This window comes from Podarcis cretensis, assembly GCF_951804945.1.
Source record: "Podarcis cretensis genome assembly, chromosome: 10".
NCBI lineage: Eukaryota > Metazoa > Chordata > Lepidosauria > Squamata > Lacertidae > Podarcis > Podarcis cretensis.
In genome coordinates this window covers 66,770,383-66,785,302 of record NC_137179.1, presented here as the reverse complement: position 1 = coordinate 66,785,302, position 14,920 = coordinate 66,770,383, and the positions used below count along the sequence as shown (strand labels likewise).

Genomic DNA, 14,920 nt, shown 5'->3' with positions numbered 1-14,920 from the left:
AAGTTTTTAATGACTGATATTTTAATGTATTTTCAATCTTTTGTTGGAAGCCGCCCAGAGTGGCTGGGGGAACCCAGCCAGATGGGCAGGGTATAAATATTACTATTACTATTATTATTATTATTATTAGTGTTAAATTTCAATGTACTGTATCACTAGTGGCAACTGAAGCCAGAAGATTGTTGCCTCACTGATCGCCACAAACAAACACTGAATTCTGCTTAGCATGAGTACTGACTGTAAGCTGCTTGGGGGCAGGGGATTTTGTTTTGAAAGATGACATGTAAATCCTTCAAGTAAAGTAAATACTTTGTATTAGTTCCTCTGTGGATTCACTAGCTTAGATCATTGCCTTCTACTGCAAATTATCAGCAAACTTATATAGTTTTAAATTTGTATTTAACTGCGGTAGAGCCAATAGCCTAAAAAACAAATTTTCAGCATTGGGAATTTGTACATATGCTATTGATGCTTCAAAGTAGTATGTCTTGTGTAATTGATTTGTAGACGGTGTAGATACACCATAACATTGATTAGTTATGGTTGAAAGCATTGTGCTGCTGGTTTACTAACGGTGCAATCCTGTGCAGGTTTTCTCAGACGTCCTATTCAGTTGAATGGGACTTATTCCCAAGTAGGTTATTCCCAATTTCAGTAGAAATGGATATTTCTTTTCTTTTTACAGTTGCTTAATTTTGAAGGCTGTCAGCCATTTGACTTCAATAAGTAAACTAGATTTACATCGATTAAAGTGAAATAAATATACCGTATATACTCGAGTATAAGCCGACTTTTTCAGCACATTTTTTATGCTGAAAAAGCCCCCCTCAGCTTAAACTCGAGTGAGGTGGGAGGCAGTGGCGGAGGGATGAGCGACCCGAAAAGAGCCCTTTCTTGCTGCTGGTCCCGCTGCCACCCGCCGCTCGCGGTTGGGAGAGGCCCTGTGCTGTGCTATGCCTCTCCCAACTACGGATCCTATGCCTGCTCTTGCGAGTGGCAGAGGTGGCAGCGGAGGGACGAGTGGCCTGAAATGAGCCCTTTTGGGCTGCTTGTTTTTCCTTTTCTGCTGCTGCCACCGCCAGGTTTGGGGTGTGGTGAACCGGCTTACACTCAAGTCAATAAGTTTCCCCAGTTTTTTGTGCTAAAATTAGGTGCCTCGGCTTATATTTGGGTTGGCTTATACTCAAGTATACATGGTATGTATTACAAAACCTCAGTTAAGACATTTTTGTGAGATCTTGAAAGGAAAAGAAGAAGCTGTAATGCAAAATTACTATTTTAACACTCACAGGCTGGAGAAATGACAGTCTTTGGTAGTACTTTATCACTTTTGGGATTAGGGTATATTCTGCTTTAAATGACTTTCAACATAAGCAAGATCATTTCAGGATGACTGGGAAAGATCCAGTTTAAATGACACATCGACTTCAGCTGTAGGCAATATCAATTTCTGCCATTCTTTCCATTAGAAGGAATGCTAATGGTGGAAGTTGTAATCCAAAACATCTAGAGGGCACCAGGTTGGGAAGGCCTGTTCTAGCCTGATATAACTTATTCTTCTCTCTAACAGCTATTTAACTACTAGCTCCTTTACTAGACCTCCTCTCTCTACTCTAACCCATCTCTCTCCTCTCCTCTAACTCCTGTTGGAAGACAAGTTTTTATTTTCAATTCATTTTTTTTACTGAAATAATATTCATTTTTAAAAAATAAAGCATTAAAATTGGATGAAATTGTGGCTTTTTGAAACACTTTATGTTTAACTGCTGTGCATTTGAAACTAAAGAGGCCATTTGGTTGGGAGTAGTTCCCTCCAATTGGTACCACTTCATTTCACACATGCAGTAAAAATAGTAATTTTTGTGCTGTTTGACCTACTTACTTAAACAGAGCAGCTTCATGGGATATAATTATTTGAGTGAGGTTTATTCATTCTAAAAGCCATATTGACTGTGGAAGTCTCAGTGCTCTGTTGCACTCTCTAGCTGTCGTTCAATATCTTGTCAACCCCGGCAGCTTCTTCTGCATATCTGTTTATGCAACACTTCCCTTCTGCATACGATAGTTCTTGATATTTAGGTGCATTGGAAAGTTTTTAGCAAACCTTTTGGTATAAATCTCATTTTTATTTTTTAAATTGAGCCTGATGTGATTTCCCTGTCTCATTTTCAAATAAAGTTGCTGGAGCAATGTGCCGGAAGACTTGCAATGAGAACAAGATGTTTTACACTTGCAAGATCTTGTTTACAAACCAAAAGTCTGGATAGTGACATTATTTGAAAAAGTCAGAGACCTAGTCATAAATGCTAGCTATGCATTGTAGAGAGAAGAAAGCTTTAGGCTGCAAGCAGAGGAACTGAGAACCTCCCAGATCTTGATCCTTGGATTAACAGCCATAATGGTTCAAGAGAGAACTGCAGACCCGCTTAGTCATATTTCGATTCCAGCTGTTCTATAATTTGAATCTGTACTACTCAACATCTTGTTTTAGCTTTTTGTTGCGTGCATCTGCTGCAGATGAACATTAAAGTTAAAGAACCCCTGACCATTAGGTCCAGTCGTGACCGACTCTGGAGTTGCGGCGCTCATCTCACTTTATTGGCAGAGGGAGCCGGCATACAGCTTCCAGGACATGTGGCCAGCATGACTAAGCCGCTTCTGGCGAACCAGAAATGCCGTTTACCTTCCTGCCGGAGCGGTACCTATTTATCTACTTGCACTTTGACCTGCTTTCGAACTGCTAGGTTGGCAGGAGCTGGGACCGAACAATGGGAGCTCACCCCGTCGCGGGGATTCGAACCACCGACCTTCTGATCGGCAAACCCTAGGCTCTGTGGTTTAACCCACAGCGCCACCCGCGTCCTTTTTCTCTAGACCTTTTCTCTTGGCTCAGTGGCAAAACTGAATGGTTATCATATGCAAAATAAAGAACGGAACGATAAATTATTTTTATTACCGAAATCTATATCTGACCTTTTTGTAAAATAAATGAGGTGGCATATATATTAAAAGTGTGCCATCATTTAAGAAAGGAATCAGTTCTGACAGATTCAAGGTATTAAGTCACAATAATTTGGCACTACAGTCCCATGCTTAACTACTCTGAAGTAAGCCCCATTGAGTTCAATTGCACCTACTCCTAGGAAAGTGTGTAGAGGATTGCAATCTAGTTCTCCCAAATCATGCTTGTAATGTTGCACGCTCCTGAGAGTAATTCTTCTCTGAGCTTGAGCGGGAAGTGTTTTTGTCGTTCGGAAAGCTCTAACTCCTACATCTTCCTTACTCTGTAAATGTTTTGTGATTGGCTTCCCAAATTCCTTACCATGGTTCAAGAGTGTGCTGCCTATTTTGTATCTCCAGGTTCCATCATGAATACACCTGTCAGAATGTGCTCCTGCACATTTGTAGACGGTGTAGAGGTCAAGCATCTATCCATGCAACTTGTTGGTTGAATTATCCCCTCATGAGAATATTTTGTACGTTTCCAGCTATTGCATATAACTGTCTCTTTCTTCATTGTGGAACATTGTATTCACATTATGTCGTGTATTGCAAAGCAGAAAGTCCTGTTCACGTCCCTTTTGCAGGCAAGTGGTTAACCATGCACAAATCATTTTAGCAGATTATCTGGCAACGTTCCTAGCATCATTGACTAATAATTGTTAGCAAATAGTGAGGCAAACGTCGTAGGCCTAGCGATCTGCTCCACTTAAAGTGTACAGTTTTGATGTATCGGCATAGCAAACCATATTTGTGCAGCCATAGAACTTCCTGGTATATGTAACCACAAAATTGTAAACAGTTCTTTCATTTGAATGAAACCAGGCCATTTTGAGAAACAACAAATATGAATTAATTGCAGCCATGGAAGGGTTAGCTTTGTAGTGTTTAATTGAACCCACAGTAACTTTCTGTGTTCAGTAGTAATTAGCACAGATTGATTACAAAAGTTTAATAGTTGAGGGTTGTGGCAAAATGTAATTCTTGACTGATTCCCCCCCCCCCCCCAATTTTGTAAACATATTTATAATCCTAGTAACAGTATTAACAGTGACTTGTGGAATAATGAGTTGCTCTGTAATTAGGTTATGCTAATGAAACAGTCTGTTGCATGCTGTGTATTTCCTTATGAAAAATTAAAATACAAATTATGAGTCTTTGATTCATTGTTCATACTAAAGGAGCTTTCTGAATTCACTTTCACTTATCCAAAGGTGCTTTTAATTAGCTAAATATTGGCAATTTAATATATCTGAATATATCAAGGCAGAGCAATGGTCAAGGGCATTTAGTAAATGGCATCTAAAAATAAAATATCTTTCCTAGTCCATTGTTTACTTGCTCTTCCACATCTTGAAGCCTTTTTTGTGATTTAGTATCACTGAAACAGAAGTGGCATTTTATTCAGTATTCGTTGTGAATCGGAAATTGTTTTATAGCTTGTTTATAACATGAGTTGGTGAACTGATTCAAAGCAGCACATAAATCAGATGTTCTTACTGTGAGCCATGACACTAGTGGGCCCCACTAGTGGGTCTTTCCAGGGTTCCACCCCTGGAAAGCAACATGCCATTACTGCTCTGTAGCCCTTTTAAGAGAGCGGTTCCCCCTCCCTCTATATATGTCATGCTTGAATTCTATGTACACATCTATTAACATTAAGAAAGAAAGAAAAATAAGGTACATATTCTTGCATTTTTATTTATTTTTGCTTTAAAGGGGGGTAAAGTAAAGGTAAAGGGACCCCTGACCGTTAGGTCCAGTCGTGGCCAACTCTGGGGTTGCGGCGCTCAACTCGCTTTATTGGCCAAGGGAGCCGGCGTATAGCTTCCGGGTCAAGTGGCCAGCACGACTAAGCCACTTCTGGCGAACCAGAGCAGTGCACGGAAACGCTCTACAGTGCACGGAAACGTTTACCTTCCTGCTGGAGCGTGCTTTGACGTGCTTTCGAACTGCTAGGTTGGCAGGAGCAGAGACCGAGCAACGGGAGCTCACCCCGTCGCGGGGATTCGAACCGGCGACCTTCTGATCGGCAAGTCCTAGGCTTTGTGGTTTAACCCACAGCGCCACCCGCATCCCATTTAAAGGGGGGAGTAGAGCTCAAAAGCTACCGAGTTTCGTTTACAAGTGGGTCCTACTTCCAAACCTTTGAGAAGTGCAGATATAAATTATTTTTGAAATGTCATTCCTTTTTGGACTCAAAATAGTCATTAATGGAGAACACGCAGCTACTATGGGAAAAGTTGACATGGTGTTGTGTTGTAAGCTGCTCAGCCTTAACTAGGGGTTGTGTGTAGGATCAGAGAAACTCAAAACAGTGTTGCATCGTGCATTGTGAGGTAGCAGTAGGCCGTTCTCCTTGAAGGAAGTGTTTATTTAATGGCATCAATAAACTAGTGCGCCCAGCCACCAGAACAGCAGCAGGTCTCTTTCTCAGATTTGAAGCTTGCTATGAAAGCGGGAAGGTAAACGGCGTTTCCGTGTGCGGCTCTGGCTCGCCAGGGCAGCGATGTCACGCTGGCCACGTGACCCGGAAGTGTCTCCGGACAGCGCTGGCCCCTGGCCTCTTAAGTGAGATGGGCGCACAACCCCAGAGTCTGTCAAGACTGGCCCGTACGGGCAGGGGTACCTTTACCTTTATGAAAGCAGTGAGAGATTTTACTTTCTTGGGCTCCATGATCACTGCAGATGGTGACAGCAGCCACAAAATTAAAAGATGCCTGCTTCTTGGGAGAAAAGCAATGACAAACCTAGACAGCATCTTAAAAAGCAGAGACATCACCTTGCCGACAAAGGTCCGTATAGTTAAAGCTATGGTTTTCCCAGTACTGATGTATGGAAGTGAGAGCTGGACCATAAAGAAGACTGATTGCCGAAGAAATGATGCTTTTGAATTATGGTGCTGGAGGAGACTCTGGAGAGTCCCATGGACTGCAAGAAGATCAAACCTATCCAATCTTAAGGAAATCAGCCCTGAGTGCTAACTGGAAGGACAGATCCTGAAGCTGAGGCTCCAATACTTTGGCCACCTCCTGAGAAGAGAAGACTCCCTGGAAAAGACCCTGATGTTGGGAAAGATGGAGGGCACAAGGAGGAGGGGACGACAGAGGACAAGATGGTGGGACAGTGTTCTCGAAGCTACCAGCATGAGTTTGACCAAACTGCGGGAGGCAGTGGAAGACAGGAGTGCCTGGCGTGCTCTGGTCCATGGGGTCACGAAGAGTCGGACACGACTAAACGACTAAAAAACAACAACATGAAAGCAAAGCTTGTATGCTGTTTTCAGACTTCATAAATCTGTAAAAATTCATCTCTAGCACCTATCAGTGATGGTGACCATCCTGGAGTGTATAGGTGGTAGTCTTTTCAACCCAGGCAGCAACCAAACAATTTGATTGTACTTTCTGATGCTTTTGAACCACCAAAAGACCATCACTGGTCTTGCTCTCAATTTCAGCATTCAGTAATGCATCTTGCAAAGTGTAATTAATTCACTTTTCATTGTGTTGCTTTGCTGCTTCCTGTGGAGAAGGCGTCTTGTTAAAGCCCTTCTAAATGAATTACTCTTTTTTTTTTTGCTCAGAGGAGATTTTCACAAGAATAGGATAATATTCTGTGAAGGAGTAAACAGCAGCTAACAGCAGTGCTTGCAGCAACCGTAGCACTTGGATCAGCATGTCACAGCAGTTTTTCTTTAGGCAGCTATTTTGCTATCTTCCACACTTACACAGACAGCGTGATGAGAATCGCCGCAGGAAGCTGAAGAAAATGAGAGACATTGCTGTGAGACATTATAATTGGGATTTTTTGTACAGTGATATCTTCCTATCCACCTATATATTGACAAAGATGCATGTTGTCCTGCTACTTAGAAAAGAAAATCTACATACTATTTAATTCTTATGCTGCAACGTTTGTGGATTAAACTTGTTGATAGCCCTAAAAGACATCTTAACAGTGCTTCTAAAAGGATTACATTATTCATGCAGTTCCATTCTCAGCATTTGCTCTGCTTTATTCAAATGGCCCCTTATTCTGTATTCTTAATGAGTCTGTATGGATTGCTCATCATATTCTACACACTCTCTCTCCCTCTGTGCTCTGCAGATCTGCTAGTGAATTTACAGCTGGCAGCTTTTTCTCTGGTAGCATTCCTGTGCCATCTAGTAGGATATAATACCCAGAAACCAGCAGATGAAGCCTTTCCTCCTCATTGAGTCTTTGCGGCTGAAGATGAAAGAGTTCCACCTGCTCATTCTTGCCTGATAAGAACCAGTTAAATACACAGGCACAGCCAGCAGAACATTGGCAGTCTTAGCTGAAATTGGAGCTAGAAGACAAAATGGGGCAAATAACTAACCACTCTGATTGAGCACACCCCAGAGTTTACTTTCTGATTGCACTGTGAAGACTGGTAGTTCTTAAGATTTTGAAACCTTTTTTTTTAAGGCCAGAGGAGTAACATTTACACACTTTGGACATTCTTTTTGTTTGAATGCTAGATGGATCTGTTAGGATTCTTGATCTGTGTTTGCAGTCATGGGATTGTTGTCTATCACGTGACGGTGTATGTTTTTATTCCACAGAGTGGGAAGTGACGGAGACAGGATTTTTTTTGGTATTACTGTGTTCCGTGAAGTGGGACTATTGTCATTTGTTCTTTCTCTCTTTGCTGTCTGATGAGAAAGAGGAAGGAGCTAAGTCAGAATGCTCCGAGTGTATTATATGTGAATAAAGTAGATTAGCCAAAATGCTGTGCTACTGAGTTCTGTTACACAAACTGCAAATACTCTGCAGGATCGTAAGTGTGCTGATGCTTTTTGATGCAAGTCGCTGTGATGTTTGGGCTGAAGAATGCTTTTGAAGCTCCCGAACGATTGACCAGGAGGGAGAGAACATGCCCGTCAGGCATGTGACTCTACCAGGGTCTTACACAAGTGTAGGACGATCCTTCCAGGATCATCAGGCTAAGAGGTATCTGCAAACGCAGCCTCTCAGAATTGTTTCTCTCTTCCCCTTTCCGCAGGGATGGGGAACCCTTTTCAACTTCAGAGGTTCATTCCCTACTGGGCAGCTTTCTCAGGGCTACGTACCAATAGTGGCGGTGAGGACTGGAGGCAAAAGTGAGCAGAGCGATTAATGTAGATTTTCCCTTTGCATAGTAGGTTAGTTTCTGTACATACCCACACTCCTTTCTGTCTGCCAACCGGACAAGCAAAATGCATTATTGGGAGCATTCCAGCCAGGCAAAAATGTCTGGTGTGAATCAGGTCATAGAATAGAATCATAGAATTGCAGAGTTGGAAGGCACCCCGAGGGTCATCTAGTCCAACCCCCTGCAATCCAGGAATCTCAGCTAAAGCATCCATGACAGATGACTATCTAACCTTTGCTTAAAAACCTCCAAGGAAGGAGAGTCTACAACCTCCCGAGGGAGACCGTTCCACCGTCAGAAATATTTCCTGAAATTTTGTCGGAATCTCAAAGCCATTGGTTTGAGTCCTACCCTCCAAAACAGGAGAAAAAAAGTGTGTTCCCTCTTCTATGTGATAATCCTTTAAATATATGAAGATGGCTATCATATATTCTCTCAGTCTCCTCTTTCTCAGGCTAAACATACCCAGCTCCTTCAACTGTTCCTTTATAGGCATGGTTTCCAACCCTTGAACATCTTGGTTGCCGCCTTCTTTCTTGAAGAGCATTCAGGTTTTGGCATTGGCTAGCCCAGGGATCAGCAAACTTTTTCAGCAGGGGGCCGGTCCACTGTCCCTCAAACCTTGTGGGGGGGGGACTATATTTTGGAAAAAAATAAATGAACAAATTCCTATGCCCCACAAATAACCCAGAGATGTATTTTAAATAAAAGCACACATTCTACTCATGTAAAAACACGCTGATTCCCGGACCGTCTGGGGGCCGGATTGAGAAGGCGATTGGGCCGCATCCGGCCCCCGGGCCTTAGTTTGCATACCCATGCCTTAGCCAATACAGATCTTGCTCTTGCCAGGCCTTCTGAACATAAAACAGAACTATAGGTCTGGTTTTGGCCTGACTTGGGGCTCACCTCACTGACTGTGCAGCAGCTGTTCTAAAATGCACCATTACTCTGTGACATAAGGAAAATTACTTTATTATTACCATGGGTTTGCATATGGAAATTGAGGTATGTTGCTGTTTGGCAGGAAAATGGATCTTAGGGCCACAGACCCCTCAGAGTCAGGCACACTTGGGTTTGCTTAGCCTGGACTGAATTGTAAATTTAGTCTAGAGTCTCAAGTACAGCATTGGTCAAAAACGGCTATCAAGATTGGTTTTGATATCTTTTCTTTGCCATCACTAGTAAAAGCAAATCTAAGCTAAGCAACAACTGCCGCTTAACAAGCATTTACAGTGGTGCCTCGCAAGACGAAATTAATCCGTTCCGCGAGTCTCTTCGTCTTGCGGTTTTTTCGTCTTGCGAAGCACGGCTGTTAGCGGCTTAGCGGCTTAGCGGCTATTAACGGCTTAGCGGCTTTAAGAAAAAGGAAACAAACTCGCAAGACATTTCATCTTGCGAAGCAAGCCCATGGGGAAATTCGTCTTGCGGAACGACTCAAAAAACAGAACACTCTTTTGTCTTGCGCGTTTTTCGTCTTGCGAGGCATTCGTCTTGCGAGGTACCACTGTAATTATTTTTCCAGAGGATGGGGTTGGATATCAGTAGACTGCAGTTGTGGGAGGAATGTAACTTTATAGCAATTAATTTTGAAGCAATTACAATTCTGATAAACTTATTCATTGTTGATACCTATTCACACTTGTTTGCTGATCTATTAGGGCTTGGAGCAGAAAACGTAACGGGAACTTGTCCTTCAGTGTAGGGTCTCTGTGTATACTGCAGCAAATATGCGTCCCCAAGTGCTAGAGGCATGATATTTCTCTTGAGGACACTTCTATATCTCTCTGTGGCCTTGCAATCCTAACTCAACACACGTAATCTTAAGAGGGTGATCTTGGTTGGCCTTGGAAGTTGTGATGTGAAATGGGCTGGAATTAGTTGTGGATAGATTTCATGCATTTTCAGATTTTTATGGTGGTGTGCCATAGTCCTTTAAGTTTCCACAGTGGATTTGATTTGATTTTTTTAAAGTTCCTGTGCATTTCTAATATAGGGGTGAATGATTGTTCGAAAACACCAGGTTTAGCTGAATAGTGCTTTTAGTCCTTCGTAAAGGTCACATGGTTTAATGTTCATAGATAAGGTTAGTGATTGCTATATCTTGTATATGTGTGTAAACCTTTTGTTTATTCCGTCCCCTTCATTGGTGTATCTTTTTCCCCTCTCTCTTTTACCAAACAGAAGAAGAAGTGGAAAATTTTGATGTTTCCAGTCTGCCCGCCGAAGTGCTGCAGAACATTGAAGCTGACAGTTTCTGGTGCATGAGTAAACTGCTTGATGGCATTCAGGTAAATTGATTTCCCCTTCTCCAACCATTGGGATAACTGATTAGCATTGTGGCCAATAACAGCATTAAGAGTGTTGAAAAAGAATATACCTGATGAGTAGAATAGGGCAGTAGATACCACCATATTTAAAAAATGTGGAATGTAAACAGGACATTGGTATTTATGAGGTACATTTTGAAATTGGTTCTCCTTCCTGGTGTGCACTAGTACAACCTTTCTTGAGCTTGATTGAAAACATACAGTGGTGCCTCGCAAGACGAAATTAATTTGTTCCGCGAGTTTTTTCGTCTTGCGATTTTTTTGTCTTGCGAAGCAAGGACTTTGGAAAAGCTTCAAAAATCACCAAAGTCTTCAAAAACCTCAAAAAAGGCTACCACACCGCGTGCTATGAGTTGCTCCTCGAAGTGAATGCACGGTTTTAAGAAAAAGGAAACAAACTTGCAAGACAAAGGAAACAAACTTGCAAGACGTTTTCGTCTTGCGAAGCAAGCCCATAGGGAAATCCGTCTTGCGAAGCAACTCAAAAAATGAAAAACTCTTTCGTTTTGCAAGTTTTTCGTCTTTCGAGGCATTCGTCTTGCGAGGTACCACTGTACTGTTTTTCCACATGTTGGTCGACAGTTTTCTTTTCTTTTTTAAAAAGTAGATTATTCTGATATGATTGTTATTTTATTGTGAGTGTTTCTGGTCAGGTGAGGCCAAACAGTCTTCATAACTTGCTTCTCATCTGTGCAGTCTGGCAGGTTTCTTTCTGGCAGGAATAAACTCCCTGAAGCTTCTCCTTCTGTTGCCTAGGAGTGGAGGGAACATTTTCACCTGGAGAGTTTTATTCCCTCCTGGGCAGGTTGCCTGTGCTTTATATGTCAACACAAGCACACCATACAGTTATTTCAAGATTGGTGTTACACGCTTTTGGTAGGTTGTCATATAACAGCTTAGCCACTGCATTTTGCACAAACTGCAGCTTCTGAAACATCTTCAAGGGGAGCCCCACGTAGAGCATATTGCAGTAATCTATCCTTGAAAGTCAACAGTGCATGGTCACTGCAGTCAAGCTTTCCAAGTCCAGGAGCAGTTGTAAGTAGCAAATCAGTGTGATCTGGGATAAGGCTATTGATGGCCACTAGTCATGATGCCTATGCACTATGTCCAGGATCAGACGCAAAGCAGCTCTGAATGCCAACTGTTGGGGAATAACACAGAGGTCTATTTTCCTCATCTCCTGCTTGTAGACTTCCCCAGAGTCATTTGATTGGCAAGTGGAGGGAAAAGGATGTTGGACTATAGATAAGTCTTTGGTCACATTCAGTAGGGCAGTTACACAGTTTTGTCCAGGGAACATGCTGGGAAGAAGAAGAAAAAATCCTGGTCTGTATGGCAGTCCACTACACATGGTTGGCTTACTTTGTGGAAAGGATTCTTCCATTGCCTTCACTGATGTTCACGAATATCATCATCAAACCTTTATTGGCATCACTTGCAAACATTCAGAATAAATAGGCCAATGCGATCTCATCGCCATTTCAACAGTACAGTCATTTGCCAAAGGGAAGAAGAGGCGAGCAATCTATTTCACCTCTGTGGGTCTCCAGCAAAGGCAGGGTCCTGTAGCATACTTCGGCTGCAAAAAATCAAATTAAAGAACTTAGCTACTGTCTTGGTGAGCTCCTGGTCTCTCCCCTGTAATAAGAAGCATTTGACCTCTGTCTCTGGTTTCCATATTGGGATACATAGCTGGTCTAAGAATTGTTGGTGGAGATCATCATATATTTTACATTTAAGGGCCATGTGAGCTAGCGTTTCCACCAGGTGGGCATCACATGGGCAGATCCTATCCCCTTCTGCCATACCCGCGAACCTACCTCAAAGGAGGTTAGAAGGATTAGAATTGAACCTAGCCAGCAAAAAAGCCCTTCTTTCTTGCGGGTTAAACAAAAATTGTAGCTCATGCATATGCACTGGTCCAAAGATGAATGGCCAATAACTTAGAAGTGCTCCAAAAAGCTGCCTTAAAGAGGCAAGTTTCAGTTTCGGCACAGAGCATCACCTGCTTCATAATGAATAATTTGTGAATACAGAGGGAGATTGTGGCTGCTTTATGCTTCACTGCCAGTTTTCTTAAGCTATTGACAGGTGTACCTTAGTGCCTTTGCTAACTGCAAGTGGTTGCTGACCGCATTAAAACACTCCCTTTGTTTTTGTTGCCATTCCTTTCTGAAGTTTCCTCATCTTGCACAGAATGTGCCTTCCTGTCAAAAGGTTGGTTTGTAAAACATGTCTTGCAGCAACCAGTGAGGATTTAAGATGGGGGAATTAGGCTTGATAAGTGGTTAGCAGAGTGGAAGCTTTAATGTGGCTCAAATATTATTCTGTTCTGAAGCACTGAAAAAAGAACCTGGATCTTACAGACTTACCTGGGAGCAGGGTACAATTATTTCCACCACTTAAGATCAGAGCTTCCAATTTCTTTGTGGCCATTATTCCTTTTCAGAGCACAAAAACTATTTTGCTCCGCTCCAATTGTAAATAGTGTTGTGCAGAATGTTTAAGCTTGTTATACATAACAAGTTATCAAGAAAACAGATGTGTTGTCAAGAATATGTGATACTTTGAAGAAAAGGCAGTTTCTTGCACATTTCTTATTTAAGAACTGCTTCTACAGTATGCCACGTGGTCATATGAAGCTTCAAATTCTTGGGAAAATAATTTTAGGGAAATGGGAAAATCTAGCCCTTTTTGGCCTGAGGACAGTGTTCCAATTTACCGGCTCCTTTAGGCACATCATACCAGTGGTACGTGTGGCAGCTGCTACTGAGCTCAATTTTGGGGGTAAATATCTCTATGGTGAAGATGAGCACTCTAGAAACTGTGCAGTGGAATGGAAGAAAAACTTTGGTCAACTGGCTCAGGCCTGAATACACACCTTAAGGGTTGATTCCCCACGCCCTCTGTCCCTGCAAGTAGCCATGCTGGGTGACTGTTTTGAGTTTTCCTGTGCTTCGATAAGGCTTGGGATTGCATCAAGCCCAGAAACAGTGGGAAAGTGTTTCTGCAGGTGTTTGTCCCATTTCCTGCCATTAACCAACTGAACTGCATTTGAATGAGAAAAAATGAGTTGAGAGAAAAGGACAAATCGCAATGCTGACAAGTTTGGGTTTCAGCAGGGACCAAAAAGAGACTGTACTCAGTGCTAGAGCTCATTCCTCTTTCTTTTCTTAATTTTATTTTTGCCTAGACTCAAGTTTTTCCAATAGATTTTTGCATATTCTGAAGCCTTTGGAGACCAGTTCGCTTTTTTTGCTCCCTCTTTGAAAGTTTTGTTTTGTTTTTTTCCCTTGTAGCAAATCCCTTGCTTCAGTTTTGGAAGCTGTTTTTCACCATTTTCTCTGAATTCACTGTTAGGGCCTTGACTATTTGGCTGATGAACAATTTTGAGTAGATGCAATTTTCATAGGTTTTGACTTTTGAGTTCATTTTCTGTTTATTCCCTTGCGTGGCACACACCTCACTATTCAGATTTAAAACGTTTTCCTTTTTTTTTTTTTTGCATGTGTTTAGTTTCCATTTGTACCATGCTTGATCCTATACGCTAGATCCTAGACTCAGCTTTCTTAACTTCCTCCTGAGACCACAGAAGCTAGTTTCATGGATCCCTGCTTGGAAATTGTAGCTATAACCCCTCCCCTTCCTTAATCTGTAGGTTAAACTTCTATAAGGCTAGGAATTTAGTAAGCTTTTAACAAGTTTGGACTGGTAGAAGTTTTATGGCTTATTAATATACATGCTGTTTGCCTATTTAATACTGTTTTCCGTTTATGAATTGCTTTCTTATATTTTATTCATACATTTTATTATATTTCAGTTTTTGCCAAGTTTGTATATTTTCTTCATTTTTGTTTACTGATAGAAATAAATTTATCCAATTTATTTTATTTTTGGTCTGGTCTGATCCCTTTCTGATTACCCCCAATAAATTGGGGGTAGCAAAATTTAAGAACCTATTTGTAGATAGCTACAGCTGGCATATGTTGCAGATATGTTGCACACACTTGCATTCACACACAACATGCTCACATGAGGATGTGCGCTGTTATGGAATGTGAATTGCTTTTTCCTCTGCTGACCTAGCGAGTGACCTGGATCCTGGTGTGGGACTGGGCTGGAGAGCTTGGCGGTCTGCTGCCTGTCTCAGCTCCTCAGTGGAGATGAGAGATCTGGTGAGCTGGGAGAAGCAGCAATCTGTTTCCCAATCCCACCCAGACGTGAGCCAGTGAGAGCTTTTGAATTTGCCCCCTCCAATTCCAGGGAGCTTCAAAAGCGGGAATCAAAGGGCAGTCTAGTAGATTACATTAGGGAACTGGGGGGCTGGTGTGGTCAGCCTAATATGGCCTGCAGGTTTGCTACCCATGGTGGAAAGTTATGCTATGGAATTTATCAACCGGGAAGTTTCCAGATTTTAAAAATACACAGGGGT

General features: G+C 42.0%; 1 protein-coding gene and 1 long non-coding RNA gene across 2 annotated transcripts in view; both read left to right on the top strand.

Moving 5' to 3' along the window:
* The window catches only part of LOC307226021, a 242,783-nt gene that overhangs the window by 129,317 nt on the left and 98,546 nt on the right, over positions 1–14,920 (top strand). The gene's annotated exons all lie outside the window — the stretch shown is intronic.
* Positions 1–14,920, top strand: part of TBC1D22A (TBC1 domain family member 22A) — a 121,256-nt gene that overhangs the window by 51,021 nt on the left and 55,315 nt on the right. The window contains exon 9 of the mRNA XM_079994239.1: positions 10,340–10,446. Within this exon, the coding sequence (XP_079850365.1) occupies positions 10,340–10,446 (107 nt within the window). The remainder of the gene's footprint in view (positions 1–10,339; positions 10,447–14,920) is intronic.